At 38.9% G+C, this 24,807-nt stretch overlaps 1 protein-coding gene and 1 long non-coding RNA gene across 2 annotated transcripts in view; one reads left to right on the top strand and one right to left on the bottom strand.

Annotated features, from left to right (window-relative positions):
- CSMD1 (CUB and Sushi multiple domains 1) overlaps positions 1-24,807 on the top strand; it is a 2,078,553-nt gene that overhangs the window by 1,367,138 nt on the left and 686,608 nt on the right. Inside the window, exon 7 of the mRNA XM_040243208.1 lies at positions 9,837-9,914. Within this exon, the coding sequence (XP_040099142.1) occupies positions 9,837-9,914 (78 nt within the window). The remainder of the gene's footprint in view (positions 1-9,836; positions 9,915-24,807) is intronic.
- LOC120865818 lies at positions 858-24,094 on the bottom strand. The gene is made up of 4 exons (XR_005721519.1): positions 24,081-24,094; positions 21,769-21,773; positions 3,205-3,210; positions 858-980 (listed from the first exon to the last, which is right to left on the bottom strand). It is a non-coding gene; the product is annotated as an uncharacterized LOC120865818 (long non-coding RNA).

The raw sequence follows: 24,807 nt of genomic DNA, 5'->3' as shown, positions 1-24,807 counted from the left end.
GAAAAAGATCTACAAAATCAATCCCAAACAATTAAGAAAATGCCAATAGGTGTATATGTGTGTGTGTATATATGTGTGTGTGTGTGTGTGTGTTTGTGTGTGTGTGTGTGTGTATATATATATATATATAGTTACTTTAAATGTAAATGGATTAAATGCTCCAACCCAGACACAGACTGGATGAATTGATACAAAAACAAGACCCACATATATGCTGTCTACAAAAGACCCACTTCAGACCTAAAGACACAAATAGATTGAAAGTGAGAAGATAGAAAGATATATTCCTTGCAAATGGAAAGCATAAGAAAGCTGGAGTAGCAATCCTCATATCAGACAAAATGGACCTTAAAATAGAGAAGATTGCAATAGATAAGGAAGGACAATACATAATGATCAAGGGATCAATCCATGAGGAAGACATAACAATTGTAAATATCTATGCACCCAACATAGGAGACCTCAACACATAAGACAGACACTAACAGACCTAAAAGGAGAAATTGACAGTAACACAATAATAGTAGGAGAACTCTAATACATCCCACTCACACTAACGGACAGATCTTCAAAACAAAATTAATAAAGGAAACACAAGTCTTAAATGGTACATTAGATGAGATGGATCTCATTGATATCTTCAGGATATTCCATCCAAATGCCGAAGAATACACCTTCTCAAGTATACGTGGAACATTCTCCAAGATAGACCACATCTTGGGTCACAAATCAAACCTCAGTAAATTTAAGAAAATTGAAATTATATCAGGCATCTTCTGTGACCACAATGCTATGAGGCTAGATATCAATAAAATGAAAAAATAAAACTGTAAGAAACACAAACACATGGAGATTAAACCACACATTTCTAAATAACCAACAGGTTACTGAAGAAATCAAAAGGGAAATCAAAATTTTATAGAAACAAATGACATGAAAACATGACAATTCAAAACCAATGGGAAGCAGCAAAAGCAGTTCTAAGTTCTATTGCTTACAGCAATACAGTCCTACCTCTAGAAACAAGAAAAACATCAAATAGACAACCTAACTTTACACCTAAAACAGGGAAAAAAGAAGAAGAAGAATAACAACAACAAAAAAAAAACCCAAAATTAGTAGAAAGAAATAAATCATAAAGATCCAAGCAGAAATAAATGAAAAAGAAATGAGAGAAACAATAGTAATGATTACTAAAACTAAAAGCTGGTTCTTACAAAACTGACAAGCCTTTAGCTAGAACCATCAAGAAAAAAAGAGGAATCAAATCAACAAAATTAGAAATGAAAGAAACAAACAATGCAGAAATATAAAGGATTATAAGAGATTTTATGAACAACTATGTGGCAATAAAATGGATAACCTGGACAGATTCTTAGAAAAGTTCCATCTTCCAAGACTAAACCAGGAAGAAATAGAAATTATGAAAAACCCAATTACAAGCACTGAAATTGAAGCTGTGATCAGAAAGAAACTAAAAAAAAGTGAAGTCGCTTAGTCATGTCTAAGTCTTTGCAACCCCATGGACTGTAGCCTTCCATGCTCCTCCATCCATGGGATTTTCCAGGCAAGAGTACTGGAGTGGGTTGCCATCTCCTTCTCCAGAGGATCTTCCCAACCCAGGGATCGAACCTGGGTTTCCTGCATTGTAGGCAGATGCATTACCGTCTGAGCCACCAGGGAAGCCTGACCAAAAATCTCCCAAAAACAAAAGCCCAGGACCAGATGGCTTCACAGGGAAATTCTATCAAACATTTAGAAAAGAGACAATGCCTATCTTTCTAAAACTTTCAAAAAATTGCAGAGGAAGGAACACTTCCAAACTCATTCTATGAGGCCACCATCACCCTGATACCAAAACCAGACAAAAACAACACGAAAATGGAAAGCTACAGGCCAATATCACTGATGAACATGGATGCAAAAATCCTCAAAAAATTTTAGCAAACAGAATTTAGCAACACATCAAAAAGCTCATACACCATGATCAAGTTGAGTTTATTCCAGGGATGCAAGGATTCTTCAGTATATGCAAATCAATCAATGTGATACACCATAATAACAAATTTAAAGATAAAAACCATATGATAATCTCTATAGATGCAGAAAAAGCCTTTGAAAAAATTCAGCACTGATTTATGATTAAAACTCTTCAAAAAATGGGCATAGGAGGAACCTACCTCAACATAGTAAAGGCTACATGTGATAAGCCTACAGAAAACATTATTCTCAATGGTGAAAAACTGAAAGCATTCCCCATTAGATCAGGAACAAGACAAGGGTGTCCACTTTCACCACTATTATTCAACATAGTTGTGGAAGTCCTAGCTACAGCAATCTGAGAAGAAAAAGCAATAAAAGGAATGCAGATCAGAAAAGAAGTAAAGCTCTCACTGTTTGCAAATGACATGATACTGTACATAGAAAACCCTAAAGATAGTATCAGAAAATTGCTACAGCTAATCAGTTAATTTAGCATAGTTTCAGGATCAATACACAGAAATCACTTGCATTTTTATATACTAACAATGAAAAATCAGAAACAGAAATTAAGGAATCAATCCCATTCACCATTGCAACAAAAAGAATTAAATATCTAGGAATAAACTTACCTAAGGAGACAAAAAAAAAACCAAAAACCTGTACATAGAAAATTATAAGACATTAATGAAATAAATCAAAGATGACATAAACAGATGGAGAGATATTCCATGTTCCTGGGTAGGAAGAATCAATATTGTGAAAATGACTATACTACCAAATGCAATCTACAGATTCAATGTGATCCCTATTAAATTACTAATGGCATTTTTCACAGAACTAGAACCAAAAATTTCACAATTCATATGGAAACACAAAAGACCCCAAATAGCCAAAGCAGTCTTGAGAAAGAAGAATGGAGCTGGAAGAATCAACCTTCCTGACTTCAGATTATACTACAAAGCTATAGTCTTCAAGACAGTATGGTTCTGGCACACACACACAAAAATATAGACCAATGGAACAAGATAGAAAGCCTGGAAATAAACCCATGCACCTATGGGAACCTTATTTTTGACAAAAGAGGCAAGAATATACAATGGGGGCAAAGACAGCCTCTTCAGTAAATGGTGCTGGGAAAACTGGAGAGCTACATGTAAAGGAATGAAATTAGAACACTTCCTAATACCATACATAAAGATAAACTCAAAATGGATTATAGACATAAAGCTAAGACCAGAAACTATAAAAATCTTAAAGGAAAACATAGGTAGAACACTCAATGACATAAATCAAAACAAGATCCTCTATGACCCACCTCCTAGAATAATAGAAATAAAAACAAAAGTAAACAAGTGGGATCTGATTAAGCTTAAAATCGGTGGCACAGCAAAGCAAGCTGTAAGCAAAGTGAAAGGACAAGCCTCAGAATGGGAGAAAATAATTGCAAATGAAACAACTGACAAATGATTAATTTCCAAAATATACAAGCAGCTCAGATAACTCAATGCCAGGAAAACAAACAACCTAATCTAAAAATAGGAGAAAGACCTAAATAGGCTTTTCTCCAAGGAAGACATACAGATGGCTAACAAAAACATGAAAATATGTTCAACATTTCTCATTATTAAAGAAATGTGAATCAAAACTACAATGAGATATCACCTCAGACCAGTCACTATGGCCATCATCAAAAAGTCTACAAACAAATGCTGGAGAGGATGTGGAGAAAAGGGAATGCTCTTGTACTGTTGCTGGGAATGTAAATTGATACAGCCACTATGGAAGATGATATGGAGATTCCTTTAAAAACTGGGAATAAAACCAGCATATGACCCAGGAATCCCACTCTTAGGTATATACACTCAGAAAACCAGGGTTGAAAAAGACACATGTATCCCACTGTTTACTGTAGCACTATTTACAATAGGTAGAGCTTGGAAGCAACCTAGAGATGCTCATCGACAGATGAGTGGATAAAGAAGTTGGGGTACATATACACAAAGGAATATTATTCAGCCATAAAAATGAATGCTTTTGAGTCAGTTCTAATGAGATGGATGAACCTAGAACCTATTATACAGAGTGACATAAGTCAGAAAGAAAAAATGTCATATTCTAATGCATATATACGGAATCTAGAAAAATGGTACTGAAGAATTTATTTACAGGGCAGCAATGGAGAAACAGACAGAGAGAATAGACTTATGGATATGGGGAGAGGGGAGGAGAGGGTGAGATATATGGAGAGAGTAACATGGAAACTTACATTACCATATGTAAAATAGATAGCCAATAGGAATTTGCTATATGGCTCAGGAAACTCAAACAGAGGCTCTGTATCAACCTAGAGGCGGTGGGATAGGGAGGGAGGGAGGTTCAAAAGGAAAGGGATATATGTATACCTATCGCTGACTCATGTTGAGATTTCACAGAAAACAAACAAATAAAAAATAATACCCCCACAAAAAAAGAAGTTAACATAAATAATGGAATTTGAAATTTCATAGCTAGTAATGTGATAATATAAAAAGACAATGTAAATATAAAAGATAAATAGCTTATGGACTATAATTGCTTACTTATCAAGTGTAATAGAAAGCTTTGATTAAATAATTATAAGGCAAATGTTAGATAACAAGAACATTTCTAACCATAAGAAAGTTCAATAGATTAATTTATGTACTTTATATACATAAATATTTTAGACTCTATTTTATAAAATGTGTAAAATATTTAAGTGTGCAATAATAATATATAAACATGTACATATATGAGTACATAGTATATAATGTGTATATATATATAACATAAATTATATAATATGAAACATAAATGTGAAAGTATGTGTGTGTATGTAGTGAGCTCTTGCAATACAAAGCCTTTCCAAGGATTAGTGAATATTCTTTTGATAAGCCACTTAGATGGAATTTTTTAGCCTGAAGAAATTTTAGTAAAATTACAATAATGCTCTGAGTTAATAATATGACCAATAAACAGGGGTTATATTTTTAATTCCAAACCCTGGCTTCTTTAGATTTATCAGCAGTTGATATATATATTTGAAACAGTTTCCTCCGTAGTTTGTGAGGTTTCTCAATGACTTCTGCCTCTGTGTTTAGTAACTTAGGATTTTTATGACTCAGGAAGAGTGTTTTACCACTGTTTCCAAGCTTTGAGAACCAGTTGTGTAGGCACTCATGGGAAAGAATAGGGCGATGGAGGAATTTGTCCTGGGTCACTGGTCTTTCTGAGGATGCGACTGCCTGAGCTACCCTCTCCCTCACAGCTGCTGCTTTCTGTGAAAGTGGAAATCTCTCTTTCCTGAGGGGTAGGGAGGGAGGAGGAATCTGGGTGGACGACAGGAGGGGCCCCGGGGTGATGACGGGAGAGACCCTTTGAAGAGGGTCTTTTCCGTTTCTTTACGACATTGCCAAGAACCAAGGCTCTCCAGTAAGAGGATGTATTAAAACCAGCCAGAAATCAGAGGAGGGGAGCAAGTACAGCAATCTCCATCACACTGGAAAACAAAAACAAAAACAAAAAAACTTTCCTGGTGAATTCCCTAGCTTCACTCAGCTACATGCAGTTACTTGCAAAATTATAAAATTTACTAGACTCTCGCTAAAGTCTTATATATTCAGATACTTTTATTGCATCCTGAAGGCTACTCATTTTTTTTTTTTCTGAAAGCATCAAGTCTTGTTTGTTTTATCTGTTTATTTTGGGTGACATTTGTTTTGAGTTTTCTGCTCTTTATTATCTTGCATCGATTGCCGCATTCCTTACTTATTATGCGTTTGTCTTCTCTCTCCTGAGTAAGAGTTGTTTCAGCACAGAAGTTGGGTGTCATGGGAGAGACATCAAGGCTTGCTGGTTCAGAGCAAAGCCCTCCTCTGGGCAAAACTGACGCGGAGACCACGCCTCCTCAGCAGGGATAGTGGGCTCCTGATGTGGCTTCCGTTTGCTGTGCTATCTGTCTCCAGGACACGAAGATGCGGATGAGAATAAAAGGCAGATGTGGCGGGAGCAGGGAGATGAATGGTTGTCTGGAAGGGTGTCCTGAGTGGACGGGAGCTGGGGATGCCCACCAGGGAGCATCCTGTGCGGTGACTCCTGTGGACGGGAGGAGACGGAGCAGCAGGGCCAGAGAGAGCCAGGGGGCTGCACGGGGGTTCATCCAGATGGCCTCAGTGACGCGGGGCCCTTGGAAATAGTTCTAGAACTGTACTCCATGGGGTGTAGTACCCCATCCCAGGGAACATGGGGTGGTCCCCAACATGATCTGTCCCTGAAGACATGGGCCCCGGCGATCTGTCCCTGAGGGTCCCCTGAGGGGCTGGCAGCAAGCAGCCACCACTGGCCACTCCTTCCATGTGGGGCCATCAGTCGGGGGCACCGCATGTCCGCCAGGAGTGCTGTCCATTCCAGGAGTCCCTTGGTCTAGCCATGGCGCTGGTCAGAATGATCAGTTAGAACCACATTACCACACAGGACTAACTTCCTCAGTGAGCTCTCCAAGGTGTGTGAAGTCCTTCACCATTCCGATTTCCCTTGTGAAATGCATAGCAGAAGAACGCACGCTCATGTGCAAAGGTTTGACAACCCACATACACAACATTTAAACGTTTTGTCAGGCCACATGCCTAGATGAATGGGACCAGGATTCAAAATCCAAGGCCAGACCCTGTTGTATTATGTGAAGAAGGAAACATTCTACTCATCACTCCTGGGTCCAGCTAAACATGCAGAGTCATGGAAACAAAGAGGTCATGCAGATAAGAATATTTTTTTAAAAATCAAGGATACTTTAAGTTTCTTTGACATTAATTTCTTATTTAAATGCTTTCTTCTCTGTAATCATCTTCTGTGTTTTTTCACTCTTTTAACCTTCTTGTGGTTTTCAATGGCTAAGTTGAAGATCTCTCTTGATAAATGTCACACTGCACTTGAAAATATATGAGATCTTTTCAAATATCCTTTGATACTGATTTCTAACATCAGTTCAGTTCAGTCGCTCAGTCATGTCCAACTTTTTGTAACCCCATGGACTGCAGCACGCCAGGCCTCCGTGTCGATCACCAACTCTCGGAGCTTGCTCCAACTCATGGCCATTGAGTTGGTGATGCCCTCCAACCATCTCATCCTCTGTCGTTCCCTTCTCCTCCTGTCATCAATGTTTCCCAGCATCAGGGTCTTTTCAAATGAGTCAGTTGTTTATATCAGGTGGCCAAAGTATTGGAGCTTCAGCTTCAGCATCAGTCCTTCCAATCAATATTCTGGACTGATTTCCTTTAGGATGGACTGGTTGGACCTCCTTGTCGTCCAAGGAACTATCAAGAGTCTTCTCCAACACCACAGTTCAAAAGCATCAGCTCTTCAGTGCTCAGATTTCTTTACAGTCCAACTTTCACATCCATACATGACTACTGGAAAAACCATAGTGTTGACTAGACAGGCCCTTTGTTGGCAAAGTAATGTCTTTGCTTTTTAATATGCTGTCTAGGTTGATCATAACTTTTCTTCCAAGGAGCAAGCATGTTTTAGTTACATGGCTTCAGTCAGCATCTGCAGTGATTTTGGAGCCCCCCAAAATAAAGTCTGTCATTGTTTCCACTGTTTCCCCCTCTATTTGCCATGAAGTGACGGGACCAGATGCTGTGATCTTAGTTTTCTGAATGTCGAGGTTTAAGCCAAATTTTTCACTCTCCTCTTTCTCTTTCATTGAGAGGCTCTTCAGTTGTTCTTTGCTTTCTGCCATAAGGATGGTGTCATCTGCATATCTGAGGTTATTGATATTTCTCCCTTCCATCTTGATTCCAGCTTGTGCTTCATCCAGCCCAGCGTTTCTCATGATGTACTGATTTCTAACATAGTTCCACAGTGATAAGAGAAAAGAGTCCATGATTTCAACTCCTTTAGACCATGAAAATTTTAGACCTTGTTTTATGTGTCTAGATATGTTCCAGTATCTCCTGGTTTATAGTATATGGGAGCTTGAATAGAATTTGTACCCTGATGTTGTGAGGACATTGTATAAATCTTAATCATGTTGAATTGCTTCATAATGCTTTTCAGGTCTTCTGTATCCTTCTACTTCTCTCTGTTTTCACACTGTTAATTTTTTTGAGTTTGATATAGAAACTCCAACTAAAAATCTTAATTTATCTACTGAAAAAATAATTGTAGTATATAGCAGAACTATCTGTAATTTTGCTCTGCATTTTCCAAGTCTCCTACAAATGTGTTATTATGCTTTCATAATTTAGAAAAAATAAAAATTAGAAAAAATATTTTGAAAAATAATCCAGTGGTCTTTTAGGTAGAAATAATGCCAGCTTGGGCTTCCCTGATAGCTCAGTTGGTAAAGAATCTGCCTGCAATGCAGGAGACCCTAGTTTAATCCCTTGGTTTGGAAGATCCACTGCAGAAGGGATAGGCTACCCACTCCAGTATTCTTGGGCTTCGCCTGTGGCTCAGCTGGTAAAGAATCCACCTGTAATACAGGAGACTCGTGTTCAATCCCTGGGTTGGGAAGATCCCCTGGAGAAGGGAAAGGCTACCCACTCCAGTGTCCTGGCCTGCAAAATTCCATAGGCTGTGCAGTCCATGGGGTTGCAAAGAGTCAGACACGATTGAGCAACTTTCACTTTCAATACCAGCTTGCCATTATGCTTGTGTAATGGTTACGAACTGGCTCCAAAGCAAAGAGCATAACCCAGGATGAAGGCAGTCAGGCAGGAAGAATTATATCCTGCTCAGGAAAGTGTCAATGCTGTGTTCTATTCAGATCTTCAGCTGATTAGATGAGGTCCAGCCACCTGGAGAGCGGCAAGCCGCTCTACTCAGTCTATGGATTTAATACTTACTCTCTTCCCAAAACCACCTTCACAGAAACATCCAGGAAAACATTTGACAAGGTATCTGGGCACTCTGTGCCCCAGTCAGGTTGACATATAAACTAACCATCACACCCCTTTTACAGATAAATTGACAGGCTCTAAGTTAACTTACACAGGCAACGTAGATACCAGGTTGTGAGCAAAGATTTGAACCCAGAGCTTCATGGTACTCTAGGGCCATATGTGTAGATCATATGTAAGCATGTAAATCATAAATATTTGCTATTTTTTAATTAAATGAAATACAAGTTTTATTACTTCATATTATTTCATATTAAATTATTTCATATTAAAATTTCATTTTCTAGTTTCATCCCACAAATAACTTCCCACATTTTTTCCCCTCAGAAATGATCAGAGAAGTAGAATTTCTTAAAATATTTGATGTAGGGCTTAGAAAAATCAAGAAATATTTACACTTGAGAAATATAATTTTAGAAATCAATACCATATATGTATTTTTATATTGCCTATAGGTTATGAGAGTCTGGAAGTACTGGTGTCCTCTTATTTAGCATTTTATTCCAAGCACTCAGAACAGGATTTCCTCACACTAGCTCCCCACCAATGAATATTTGTTAAATTTTGAGTGATTAAATGACTAGAAGATAAACAAATACCTTTTATCTGTCCTCAAAATTTTTCATGAATGTAACAGAATTAGAAAGTGGTGGTAAGCAGGTTTGGATGTAGATGATAATAACCTCACCGCATATTATTTTTGCTTCTACCACTGTGATTATAAGATGCGATCTTGCTGGTGGATAGCCTTGCATTAATTATTCACAGGCTCTTGTACTTGGTTTACTTTGCATCATTCACCCCTTAGAACATGTCCCGCATTCCAGGGGTTGGTAAGAAAGCAGCTATGACTGGAGATGCTGTGAAGATAAAATGCAGTTTCACGATACTGCTCTGAGTCTTAGCTAATAATTTCTCTTTTGTTTCTTCCAGTGAAAAAGGCGATTGAATTGAAGTCAAGAGGAGTCAAGGTGATGCCCAGCAAGGACAGCAGCCATAAGAACTCTGTCTGTAAGTCACCCTCTCTCTGTATTAGGATGGATGTGTCCATTAGAGGGGAGCGCTTCCGCAGAAGTGCTTCTCTAAACTGCCTTCCCCATGGCATCTCATTCTGCTTTCGTACCGTCAAAAGTATTTTCTGGGAGAGAGAGTCTGCACTAACTTCACTCTGTTTGGAGAGAGCGTGTGTTCATCTTAATTCTAAATGTATCTCACGCCTGCCTGTGCCCTCTGCCCTCATGGGCCACTGTCTGAGACCGGACCTTCCAGAGTTCTCTGTTAAGTAGCTGCTCCACCCTCAGGTGTTTTGATCCCAGTTTCTCTTCCCATTCCAGTATATACTCAAGTATATACTCCCTGTTTGATAATTATGGGCAGTATTATTCAAATTGAACTAGGCTTAATGAAGGAAGAAAACTACCAGAGGACAAGAAGAAAACAAGTAATGATTTCAAAATAAAGGTTTAGTATTTTGCTGTTGTTAGTTTTCAGTTCAGAATGTTTCCTAAAATGGGGGATGTGGTGTTTATAATTATTTTGCAGTTGATTTTTTTTTTTTTATGGATAAAAACCTTGCAGAAGCAGCCCATAGGGACATAGAACTATGTATTGAGTGAACCCTTCCATCAAATCAACATGAGGTCTGAGGCCTGAACAGGCAGACATCAAATGCATCTCTTAGTGCCACATTCAAGCTTGAATGTGAAAAAGAAAATAAGTATGTCTGGGTCCTTATCTGAATACAAATTGAGAAATGAGTCATAACTCAGTGGTATTAGAAAGTGTTCCATCCTATCTCTCAACAGTATTATGCCACGTTTTTTGTTAGACTTGAAAATTAATCATTAGAGGAAATGAAGAATTGAGGAAACTGCAAGCCTTCTAAGATCAGCCTTGTAATAAATGGTAATATGTTATTCACGCAGAAGGTGTGTCTGAGGAAATTAAATTAAGTGCTTCAGAGAAAAGAGGACACAGACTTTGAAGCTGCAGAGACAAGGATTCAATAGCTGTGAGAGTGTTGATTGTATTCAAATCCAACTTGCATCATTTATAAAAGTAAAATGGTAATGATTCTTGTTGAGTAGATGAAGCATGGTGTTTATAACTGCCTGTTCCAGTATAGGGCAGGGAGTGGGCATTCTGCAACCACACCCATTAGGAATTTGCTGTACATAAAGAGAAGAAGGAACGATTGTATGTAGTAGGTCAGCCAAGAATTCAAACAACCTGGATCTTACTTGCCAGAGAAGGAGGTAGGGCCCAGAGCGCTGACCTTGTTCTCTAAGATCTTAGGAAATAGTTTGACTCCTCACAAGAGGTGAGCCCAGGACACAGAGCCCCTAAAGCCGCATCCTGGATACAACATTTTCCTAGGAAGCAGTGACCCCCCTTCCATCGTGATGGGGTAGAAGGGGGTGCATGAAGGTGATGCATGCATTTTATAGATATGGTGAGGCTTGCTGCAGGCAGGTCAGTTGCTGACACTCTTATTAAGTCATTTATATACAGATTATCTGATTTATTTACATTCAGTATTTATATTAAACGTTGTGTCTTTGGTACTTGTCTCATTATTTTTTCAAGCCATTCAGTAAGCCACAGTCTCTATATTTCTGGGCTTCCCTGGTGGTTCAGAGGGTGAAGAATCTGCCTCCAATGCTGGAGATCCAAGTTTGATCACTGGATCGGGAAGATCCCCTGAAGAAGGGAATGGCAACCCATTCCAGTATTCTTGCCTGGAGGATTACATGGACAGAGGAGCCTGGCAGGCTACGGTCCATGGGATTTAAAGAGTCAGACATGACTAAGGGACTAACACTTAACTTTCACTTTTCTTCACTTGTGGTTTACCCTGAGTGTGGGATTTTTCTTGGAGACAACTGCCTCTGATGTTCTTGAGGTTAAATCTAAGTATACAGCCCTTTTGGGCACAGAGAACATAGCTCACTCTGGACCTCAATTCCTTCCCCCTGAGGATTTGGGAAAGGATGTAAAGAAATACAGAAATACTTAGCATGGGCTCTGACATCTATGGTTCACTGTTGGTCCACCTCATCTGTGTGGACCTCTATTTTTATAGTTTTCTTTCCACATGGACGTTTTTGTTTATGAGTCTGTCTTCTTCCTGAGACTCCTCACAGAGTAACAAATGGGACGGCAGAGGCTGTGTGATTATCCATTGACCGCCCCCTCCCCCTGCCCATGCCCTGATCAAAGCCTGCACCTGCTGCCCGTCACAGGTGCAGAGCTAGTTTGCTTGCAGAATGACAGGAGTGACTGACAAGAGCAGCTGTCCTCCTACTCTGAATGCTTACTTTGTATTAGAGTATAGTCAACTGGCAATATTGTTAGTGTCAGATGTATACCAAAGTGATCGCATTATGCATATACATGGATCTATTTTTTTCAAATTCTTTTCCTTTTTGTGCAGAGTTCCCCGGTCTATACAATAGGACTTTGTTGGTTATCTATTTTAAATATAGTAATGTGTACGACTTAATTCAAACCCCCCCATCTATACCCTCTCCATCGCTATTTGCGATAGTCAACACATGGAAACAACCTAAATGTTGACATATGAATAGATAAAGAAGTGGCATTTGTTTTTGTTGTTCAGTTGCTAAGTCGTGTCCAACTCTTTGTGACCCCATGGACGGTAACTTGCCAGGCTTCTCTGTCCTCTACTGTCTCTCAGAGTTTGCTTAAGAAGTGGTTGTACATGCACAATGGGGTTCTGGGGTGGCTCAGGGTTAAAGAATCTGCCTGCCGATGCAGGGTATGCATGTTCATTCTTGGGTGGAGAAGATCCCCTGGAGAAGGGAATGGCAGCACAGTCCAGTGTTCTTGCCTGGAAAGTCCCATAGACAGAGGAGCCTGGCGGGCTACAGTCCTTAGGGTTGCAGAGTTGAGCATGACTTAGCAGCTAACACACACATACACATACCATAGAATATATATTAAATGGAATATAACCCAAGCTAACAAGCACTTAGCAAGTGTTTGATGATTAAATAAATGAAGAAGGAAAAATGTCCATGTTGTGGAGCAAAAGCCCTACATATTTTCTCTTTTATGCCTCTCAGTGAAATCTGATGAATCATTTGTGGGTTTTGCCCTGGAGTCACTAAGTCAATTTGTCCCTCCATCCTGCCCTGACTTCATGGTACCAATTAAACCTCAGCAATTCACTCTAATCCTTAACATGCATCAGTTTAACCATGTAAGGTGGAGTGACCTGAAAGGCTGTGTAGATATTTCAACTCATCTATATAGTGAAGGCCATTTTCTACATCATCTCTTAGAATGAAATGACTTACAAATTTAGTTTTTCACCAATTTCATTTATTATTGACTAACAATGTTTGCAGAAAACCTCAAAGAGAATCAAGGTATTAATTCTGCAGAATGCTGTAAGTGTCTAGTTAATTAAAGCTTTAAAGGATCCCAGCATTACTGGGCAGCACACAGCAAGAAGGATACCTGGATTAACTCAGTCAGGGGCTCCTCTTTATTCTGGGGTTGGAAGCGCTCGGTACCAAAGGATTCTTAAATTGCTTCCCTTTTTACATGGTGGTAGCTGTAGACTTCAGAGAAGGCAGTGGCACCCCACTCCAGTCCTCTTGCCTGGAAAATCCCATGGACGGAGAAGCCTGATAAGCTGCAGTCCATGGGGTCGCTAAGAGTCGGACACGAGTGAGGGACTTCACTTTCACCTTTCACTTTCATGCATTGGAGAAGGAAATGGCAACCCACTCCAGTGTTCTTGCCTGGAGAATTCCAGGGACAGAGGAGCCTAGTAGGCTGCCGTCTATGGGGTTGCACAGAGTCGGACACTACTGGAGTGACTTAGCAGCAGCAGCAGCTGTAGACATATTTTCCTCTTCCTTTTCTTCTTGCCATTCTTGTCTACAGAATACAATGCAACAGAATACAATGTTAGCAGCCCTAAGTGTGAGAGTCAGGAGGGTAGGTTATCCATCACTGCCCTTCTCACTCAAAAATGGAAAACTCTGTAGGGAGAAGGACACACAAAAGCCTTGGTTGTTATTTTTCAGCTAGAGATTGTTCTCCCTGTGTAAAGTTAAAGACAAATGACTTTACAAATCCAATATTGATTTGTTGTAACTCACTCAGAAGAATTGATGGCACATGCTGTGTATTAAGCATCTGCAGTTACAACCGTTTATACCCAAGCAGGATAGGACATTTGGTTCAGAGCCATTATTTAATGTAAAGCTGATTGAAACATGGTGGAAAAATGGGAAAATATAGTGCATTGTGTTATAAACCCTTGGGAAAAAATAACAACAGCATACTATGAAATAAATGACCCTAAAATTCTTTTACTTTTGACTATAAGCCATTTATTTCATTGCCTTTGTTTCCATGGGCAATCAATTTTCTTCCACCTCTGAAAAAATATCTGAAGTGAAACAGAATGATATTTATTCAAAATTGCCAAATAGTCCTGTTAATGAAAGGCAATTGATCAAATATTGTCTTTTATAATATATTGTCTTTCTCTTTTGCCTCAGACACAGTTATTTGGAAGGGCACATGTTACCAGTTTTGTAGTTACATTTTTTGGGCAACAGAGTAAATGATGCCTTAGCTACATTGTACAGTTAAAGATGCAGTGGTAACAATGTAATGTTTGATTTAGCTTCTTAACATGGTGTGGCTCGTTAATCCACTTTCTAAAATACGTCCTTATAAATGACCGTCCTAGCTGTGCTGGGTCACACTGTGTTATCCACTCATCACTAAAATTGCTACATTCAGTCTATGTCTTCTTATGTTTGGGATAATTTAAGAGCAAATGGCGTATATTAGTATGTAATATTCCATTTTTACTTACATTCCAGGGTGTTAAATGGGAAAAAAAAAAGAGTTGATCTTGTCTTTCTTAATTTCTTCCATTCCTGTCAGCCTCCACACTTAGCAACATAATCACACACAAAAATGGACTCCACCCAGAAAACGACTCTCCTTTCAATCCTCTCTCTGTAAACAGGGATCAGCGCAAGCTAAGGAATGGGAAAAAAAGAAACCATTAATCCCTTTTTGATAGGGGTAAAACGACAGATAAAGGAAAGGCAAAGCATCTCAATAATAGTCACCATTTGGAAAGCAGTTTCAGTGTGGTCCACTGCTGAAGCAGAACGAAGCATCTCTGATTAATGGCCCTAGACCGCTCTTTCCATTTCCACACTGGTGCATCCAGCTGCCCACTCAACATTTGCACACGCAAGTGCAATAAGCATCTCTTTCCCTCTGAACAAAGGCCAGTGCTCTTCGCTGTTGAGGACCCAGAGCCTGGCGCCATCCCTGCCCCGGACACCAGCCAGCCTGCTGCCCCAGATACGTCAGAAGCCAACCACATCTCTTCACCCCAAACCGCCGCTGTTCTAAGGGGCATTACTCACCAGTCTCACCCCGGATCCCTATCTCTGCCCATTTCCCTGCAGTCACGACCCCACACTTCATCCAGAGTGATCAGAAGGACACATCTGTGGAATCTCATCACTCTTCTGCTAAGAACCCTCTGAAGATTTCCCATCACCGCCCAAGTGAGCCCACGTCCCTTACAGAGACCCACAGGACCGCCTCACCCCTGCTCCCCATCTGTTCTCCCCCAGCCCTTGTCCACTAGCTTTGGGGCTGGTTCTTAAAGCTCCCACCTCAGTCTTCGTCCTTCTGTCTCCTTAGTCTGAGATGGTTTCCCCAAGGTGCTTGTCTCTCTCTTCCTTCACACCATTTCTCAGAGCTTACCTGCTCCCTAGGCTCTCACTGGTCACCCTGCGTACCTTTTGCACACCTTGCCCAGGCATCACTTTACCCCTCTGCTTGCCTGTTCTGCTTTTGTCTGTATCATTTATCACAGTATGCCATGCATATGAGCTTCCAGGTCGTGCAGTGGTAAAAAAGCTGTCTGCCAGTGCAGGAGACGTGGGTTCAGTCCCTGGGTCGGAAGATCCCCTGGAGAAGGGAATGGCCATTCCACTCCAGTGTTCGTGCCTGGAAACCCCATGGACAGAGGAGCCTAGTGGGCTACAACCCATAGAGTTGCAAAGAGTTGTACATGACTGAACACATACACACACCTCATACATATCAGACTTATTTTTATGTGTTTATATGTGCATATTTAGCAGATGCATTTATATGAATATGTGGAGGTGTATGTGAGGAATATTATATATTATATAATATCAATATATATAATATATATTCTACATTGTGTATAAATATATATAAATATATTAAATATGATATAATATAACATGTATATTATATATTATATAATATATAATTATAATAGTATATTAAATACATATACATTATTACTTGCTTCCTCTCTCTTCCAATCCCCCCGTTAGAATACTGACTCTTTGAAGGAGGATATTTTTGTCTGCTGTCTTCACTGTGCCCAGCAGAGAGGCTCAGGCACACAGCAGTTGCTCAATAAAGACTTGTCCATTGAATGACTGAGTTTCCTAGTTGTGTGGAGGCCTGAAGGAACATGGCAAGGTGACATCACACTGTCCTTCAGTGAGGTCTTTGTACCCCATGTCATCTCCATGCCTTCAGCATGAAAACCTTGAGGAAAGACCAACAGCTGTCATGAGATGTTTAAAATACATTCTTGTCCTAGAGGAAATTAGTCTCCTGGTCATTCAAGTCATGTAAATGTTTATCAGACCATGAGAGTTTTAAGAAAGATAGCAACACTTATTGAACATTGAGTAAAAATAAAAATTTATCAGCTTTCAGAATAGTAGTAGGTCAACCCATAAAATGTAAGAATCCATAGACAGGATGTTAAACAACATTAAATTAGGTCCTTCCCTGATGGCTCAGAGGTTAAAGCGTCTGAGTGGCAACCCACTCCAGTATTCTTGCTTGGAGAATCGCCTGGACAGAGGAGCCTGGTAGGCTACAGTCCACGGGGTCGCAAAGAGTCGGACACGACTGAGCGACTTCACCTCACCTGCTAGTCAAGACACTATGTTTTCTAAGACACTCTGTTTTCTATGTTGCACCTTGTCAATGACTGATTCCCTTGAATCTCTCATTTATAGACATGTGCTTGGCAATGGTTAAGAGAAAATCATTCTTATTACCAAGGTTATATGTGGTATATGAATGAGGCACAACTAATTAAATAACTGGTCAATTAAAATAAAATACCATAGTCTTAGAATCCCTATACCTGCTGCATGGAAGGAAACATTAAAACCACGAGGAGTTAGTCTTTTTCAAGTTTTTGTAACAAGGTGACAGCGTCCGGTAGTAAAACCTCATTGTCAGCCTGGATTCTGTGCTCTAGTAGGTTAGAAAATACAACAGTCTAATTTTCCACTATGCCACTGCTGGATGAATCCATTTGTTACTGAGTTGATGACTAGGACATGCTGGCTTTCAGAAAGGGCATTTGAAGAACCACAGAGAAAGCCAGCCCTGCCACTCTCCCGGTGCTTCTCTGGATTTGGAGCTTGAAGAGGGCTGTGGTCATGAGGGAGATGGGATGAGGGGAGGAGAATGGAGTGAGGCTGTTAAGAAACTCGAGTGACTCCCTTAATAGGGCTGCTAAGACAGGCTTCTCAGGGAGCAGAAGTCACACCACGACCCTCAATCTCATCAGCTATAGATGATGCTTTGTGTGATTTCCACCTCGGAAACTTTATTCTAGAAATAACTTGCAGCTAGCATTTTCATCAGACCACACTTCTCCAGGTAACTAGATACATTATTGTTTTATGAATCCCCATGTGAATCATTTTCAAAAATTAACAGGATTTGCTTTATCCAGTTACAAAAAAGAGCACACATTTAGTTTTACAATAATATTTTTATAGTCACTAAGCTTGTACTACATTGCTGGAAATGTCACCCGTCATCAGGTTTTGTTTTTAGGGGACTTTATTGCTCTGTTATTAATGGGTGATTTATTTGAATGGTGGTAGACCAAAGTGATTTGTAAAACTGCTAAAACAAGGCACATCTGCTGTGCTCTGTGCTGGATTTCTGGCACTGAGTGCTCTTGATCTTGCTTTAAAGCAGGTTTTGACAGTGGAAAAAATAATAGCTCCATTAACCTCTAACAGTTCTATCAAGGTTTAATAAAACACAAAGGATAATTGCCCCTATCTGCTTTGTTTCATCATAAAGTGCAACAATATGAAGTTTTGCAATTGTTAAAGAACCTTGTTTTCTTAACAAAGATCCATTCCCATCTAGCATGAATATAGTAGGTTGTACAAATTGCTTCATAAATCAGGTGAGTAAATTATGCTTGCAGTTTCTAAATAGGCCTTTGTCACTGCAGGAGCTAAAATATCTTTTAAAATGCCAAGGAAAAACTTGCTGGGAAGAGAACTGCTATCTAGATACATTGGGAAGAATGGCATCACTGGTAACTAGAAGCAAAGCTAGGTGGTTCATCAATTATTTAGCACATCATTTACATATGTAATTTCTAAAGTAACCAGGAAAAAAGAATCTGTTACAATATGGGAAGCAAGATATAGCTTGGTTCAGTTGTGCTGTAAACCCAGCAGGAAGTAAAATCCTTTATAAATGGGTTTCAGCATATAGTTACAGAGCATAATCAATTAACTAAAGGGATGTACTCACTCTGCAAAATGACTACAGGTTTGTCCTTTTATTTCAAAAAGTGAACGGGAAACACCCTACAGATTATAGCAGACTTGAAAGAACAGTATATATCTTAGCATTTCCATCACTTACCTTTTAGAAGCCCAACATATTACACATATTTTTATTAAATTTTATAAAATAACTTAATCTTCCCATAAATTGGATAAAATACACTCTGAAACTGTAGAGAATTGTGAGACTGTTGGTGTTTGTGTGTCAACACAGGTACCTAATTCCAGTAGCTGTTAGGAGAGTAAATTGCTATTACTATTTCATCGTAATTTAATTATCTTATATGATCAAATGTTTGCTACTGAGCAACTTCAGTCAGAAGCTCTAAAGATTAAACTAATTAATCGTGGTAGCTCCTTTATGAATTAAATTAAAACATTCCATTCTATACACAAGGCAACTAAGTCAGCCAGTTAAATTAATTAGCCCTGATATAAAGATAGATAGGGGAGTCTGGACTTAAAAACCAAGAAGTACTCAGAACATCAAGGGGAATTCAGAAAAGACTCACATTCCTTAAGCCTCATCATTTTATTTAAAACACATTTTTAAAGGTGTGAGGAGAATACTGAAAATATTTTCAGATTAAGTCCTTTCATAGAATCACAGAATTGTAAAATTGAACTTGACTTTCAGCTTTCAGTGTGACAATCTGTCCAGATTGATAACCCTGCCTCACTGAATTTCTCACAAGAAGAAATTCAGAGATAAATGAACTGACGTTGATCAAATGGTGATAATGCTGATAATTTATGTTGATTTTAAGGAAAGTAGTTAGTGTGTTCATGGAAAAGGTGAGAAGAAGCATGGTTTCTGCCTGTTTATTTAGACTGAGGGAGGAGGGGAGATGCCTGTCTTCATTCAGTTATTCAGGGAACTCTCAAGCACTCAGGTCCAGGTAAGAAGCTGGTGTACTCACACCTACCTGCATCACAGGTGACCCTCTAAAGACTGGCACACCTATCGTGTATCCTCCACATTGTCTCTGGGTTGCCAGTCTCTTTTTTAACAAGAACAGCAACAACAACAAAAAGAAACTTTATTCTGAAATGATCATAGATTTTCAGGAAACTAGTAAAATCTACAAGGAGGCCTTGTAGCTTCACCTGATCCCCCTAATTGTGGGATAATCTCAAAACTGGAGAAATGACTTTGGGACAGTCCACAGAGCTTATTCAAACTTCACCAGTTTTACCTGGGCACTCTCGTGTGTGTGTGTGTGTGCGCGTGTGTGTGTGCACGCATGCATGCAGGTCTGCACACTTGCGTCACCTGCATGGAGTCCTACAGTCGATGCACAGAGCAATGCCCCCTGCAAGGCTTCCTGCACTGCCCTCCTGGGCTAGTCTTCACTCGGTCAGTTTGTTGTTTCAAGAATACCACACGCTTGGAACCGAGCACCGTGTTGCCTCTTGTGACCGGCTTTTCCCCTCAGCACAACTCCTCTGTGAACCAACCGAGTGGTTGTGTGTATCAGGACTTGGTTCTTTTTCATTGCTGTAGGATTCTCCACAGCAGGGATGTATCACTGTTTAACCACTGGCCTGTTGAATGACACTGGGTGTGCTTCCAATTTTTGCTCTTAAGAATAAAACGGTTATTGCCATTGTGATATGAAGAGGTTTCCCGTGAATAGGGGTTTTCATTCCTCTTGAATAAAGTCCTGGGAGAGTAATTGCTGGATCATATGATAGCATGTCAGTTTTATAAGAAACTGCCAAACAGATTTCCGAAGCAGCTGTACCATCTTATGTCCCCAAAACAACATAGACGTGATACAGTTTCTCAGCATGCTTGCCAGCGTTTGGTGTTAAGGCTTTTTTTTTAATGATCTATTTTGATAAGTAGCCACTGATATCTTATTATGGCCTTAAATTGCATTTCCTTAATGGCTAATGATGGTAAATATTGTTTTACCTGCTCATTTGCCATTTGTATTAAATCTTCTCCAGTGAAATGCTAGTTTATGTATTTTGCCCATTTTTTTTTTCCTGTTGAGTTGTGAGCGTTTGTTCTGTAGTCTAGATACTAATCTTTTATTGTGTATGTGGTTTGAAAATATTTTCTATCCATCTGTAGCTTGTCTTTTTATCCTCTTCAAAGGGTCTTTTGCAGAGCCAATCTCCTTTTTAGCTCATAGATTCCCATGTAGAAAACATAGATTCTAGTTTCTTTTAAAAGCATGAAGGCTTGACAATGCTAGGTCTGCAGTCATGCCTGACATCTGCAGGAAAAGCTGGCTGGTGGCGGCCCTGTGCAGAAGAGGAGTTGGGAGGGTGGTGGGAGGGGAGTTCAGGGTTGGGAACTCATGTACACCTGTGGTGGATTCATGTCAATGTATGGCAAAACCAATGCAGTATTGTAAAGTAAAAAAATTAAAAAATTTAAAAAAAAAGAGGAGTGAACCCCATTGACCAGAACCCCATGACCTGCTTACCTCCTGCAGGCCATTTCAGTTTATAATCCTAAATCTTAAATCTTGGCTACTTATGTGGCCTGTATATAGAAGGCAAAGAAACTGTGAAAATGTTCTCATTCATAATCTCAGGATTTATGAGATTTTTCATGGGAATTCAAAAGAGCTGTATTAATCATGACATAAGGGAATTCAAATTATGGAAATAAAGCTTAATTTAAATGATAAAGAATGAAAGAAACATATTTTACAAATTCTTGTTTCTTCTAAGATTCTTAATCTTTTCTTTCTGATTTAGCATACATTTTTAGGTTTATAATCTACAATTTTGTTTCCCTTACTTACTCTCTTGTCTTGAATGCAAAATGGAACAGCCTTAGTATAAATCATCAATGATATATAATGATGATATTTAATTTAAGAAGTATTCACCAATTTTTAAACTAATCTCTCCAAATTAATTGCTGCACTAATTGGATTAAATTAGATAATTTAATTACAGCAAATGATTCTGTTTATTTGTTATAGTACTTATTTGGTCACATCCCTTGGGTTCAATGCATTTCCATTATTTTCATAAAGAGGAAGCAGATGGAGAGAATTACTAACTAGTTGTTTATGCCAGAAAGAAAAGCAAGTTATGTTTTAAAATAAGTGAAAAATATATGGAAAGTCAAGGAGATAAGCTGAGATTAATTAGTAAAGTGCTTTGGAAATGGAAAGCACCATATTTTGTGAGCACTGTATATTACAATTATTATTATAATACTTTACAGGGACTTGAATTTTTCTGCTTAAATCACCTATTTTGTAGCTTGAATTGTCAGTCTGAAAGGCATATAAAAGTATACACCATGTGACATCTAAGCAAGATACTTTAATCATATATCTGGGAATGTCATAGCTTTAAGTAAAAATCCAAGTTTATGTAAGAAATTCTCCACACACACCTCCCTGCCAGCCGCAGGAAAATCTTTACAGCTTTGTTGTGCAGATGTACATATAAAAATTATTTCACAACTCTTTGTAGGTTTCTGAAATTGGAAAAAGTTATCTCATATAGTTATGTGTACTTTTTGTAAGGGCTAATTCATATGTTATTTTTTTAAGATCTGTAAGAATTAAAAGATCTTACTTGCACTAAGTTAATATATCATGTAAAGAATACAGTGGTTCTGCCAATACAATATTGTAAAGTAATTAACCTCCAATTAAAATAAATAAATTTAAATTAAAAAAAAAAGAATACAGTGGAAATTTCTGTGAGCGACCCCATGGACTGTAGCCCGCCAGGCTCCTCTGTCCATGGGATTCTCCAGGCAAGAATCCTGAAGTGAGTTGCTCTGCCCTCCTCTGAGGATCATCCCGACCCAGGGATCAAATCCACATCTCTTATGTTTCCTGCACTGGCAGGCAGGTTCTTTACCACCGGTGCCACTTGGGAAGCCTGTGAAGTAAACAGTATCCTCTGATAAACTGTAGAAGAATTTGCTGATTGATCTACTATTTACATCCACGTCATCATGTATTCAGTACACTAAGAATAGGGTTTAGCAGTCTATAGTCTATCCTTCCAGCCAAGCAAACAGCCATCCTTTCTTCAGGCACAATTTTCCAGAATCCATAAAAAAGTCATTTATGACTTGTTCTGATCCAATTTTAGTTTTATGTTACGTGCTATTTACATCACAATGGCATGTTTAAGGTTTCTTTAGTTGAAGGAATAACTTCTGTTTTTCACTCCTTTTAGCAATGAAAATGACAAACTAAAAATCTCTTCTCTGGATGTTCTTGTAAAATATGTGAACATTTTTTTCCAGTACTATCATCCTTCAAAATAGTATTTTTCTTTTATCTGGTGGAAGACAAATAAATAGATACCCTGTTAATGTTTGCTTATATATCTGTGATATATTCTAATCATAATATTCTCATGATTTTTATGTTACTATTCAGTCTATTACAAGGATTAATTGGAGTGTTTTTTGCTAAAATGAAGCTTAGTGTATGAGACAATCTGAGTAATTCCTTTTTTTGTTGTTAACTCAGCATTTCTTATTGGACATGAAGTGTTTTTGGTATAGGACATTAATTTGCAAATTCTTCATTACAGCTCTACAATTTTAATCCTTTCACCCTTGTTTCAAAGACTCCAGAGATTTCTTGTGCCTCAAATCTTCTTTCTGACAACATCCTGAAGGCTCTCTGTGGTCTGGTCCTCCTGTACTTCTCCAGCATCACTGCCTTGCCCTTCAGCAACAACCACACACGCAGGCAGGCACGCACACACGCATGCAGGCACACACACACACATGCACACACACTCCGTTTCCAGTCCCCTTCTTTTAAGTCTCCCCGTGCTTTCCTCAGGAAAGTTCCTTCTGAGGAATCTTTGGGTGGTTGGGATGAGCTCCACGTGAGCTGACCAGCACCTTGAAGAATGCTCTCTCTGAGTCACGCCTGTGGGGATGTGAGAGTCAGTGCCTGGGGACAGTGAGGACGCACAGCCACACGGCTGCTGGTGAGACCTCAGAGGCGGGCTCCAGCGGTCTTGGCCCAAACAACTGAACACAGTTGTTACTGTTATGAAGAGGGAAAACAGGAACCAACAGATGTTGCAGTTATTGATCATACCTCTCTCAGAGAGTCGCATAATGAATTACAAAGTTGATTTGAGGTCTGCTCCAGACAGAGAAGATTGTAAGTTATGGCTCTGCTACTAATGAGACTGGAACCCAGGCATCCCAGCTTATGATCTGGGTGAAGACCGCCCTCCCAGAGAAATGAAAGAACAACAGAGTCAAGATAATCCCAGAGTGTATTGTCTTGAAGCCATATAAATTATAGATTCAAATTCCTTCTGACAATATTCAAGTTATATAGTCTCTTTAGCCATTGTTTTAATCACTATAACTGCCTCCTACCTTTTTTAAAATTAAGAGGAATTAGTAACCAAATAAAATAGTATTAAACTTTAATTTCCTAATATCTGAAATACTAATGACAATATCTACCTTCTAGGGTTGTTTTATTCACTTATTACAGTTCACATAAAACAGCTCAGGGCCCAAAGTGCACAAAGGGACACTTAATAGCAATATTCATTGTAATTATTTATTTTTGTTAAGACAGAAAATATGCAGACCTTTATCATAGTTACATACAAAATGAAGCCACCACTTCATTCAGGTAGACTGTGAACATTTTATTTTGAAATGTCAGTTTTTAAATGCTTATTTTTATTCAAAGGGAAATTATAAACTAGATTGCACACCAGAAGTTTTTAACCTGTCCCCATTGGGACTGATATGGTGGATGAGACAGAACAGCCACAGAAGTACCACGACACTGAAGATGGCCCTTCAGCACCCTGCGCATGTGCACACACGCACACACATGCACACACGCACACACGCACACACACGCACTGACAATGTAGCTGACTGTGATTTTATGAAAATGTGATAATCATTTTTAAAAATTAATGCATTTAAATAAGTCACCCACTTTAAAACCTCAACATTTGATAATTTATAAAATAAAAATACAGTTATCCATTTTTTTTTTAAGAATTTGAATTGCATCACATAGCAGGAAAGTATATTAAATGCTGCTTTGTACAAGCCCTAGCAAAGATAAAATCAGCTTTGGGCTACTATGTGTAATTCTCTTCACCTCCCTACAACGGTATTCATCCCTTAATAAAACCAAATAAAATGAGATTTTGAGAGTGGCAGTGATGTTTTCATAGAACAACCTTAAATCAAGTCTACTTAATACTGAACATTGCAAATATTAGTTAACTTACAGGTG

The sequence above is a fragment of the Oryx dammah genome, unplaced genomic scaffold (genome assembly GCF_014754425.2).
Source record: "Oryx dammah isolate SB20612 unplaced genomic scaffold, SCBI_Odam_1.1 HiC_scaffold_7, whole genome shotgun sequence".
In the NCBI taxonomy this organism is placed as follows: Eukaryota; Metazoa; Chordata; class Mammalia; order Artiodactyla; family Bovidae; genus Oryx; species Oryx dammah.
The sequence above is the reverse complement of the archived record's forward strand: the minus strand, read 5'-3'. Positions and strand labels throughout refer to the sequence as shown.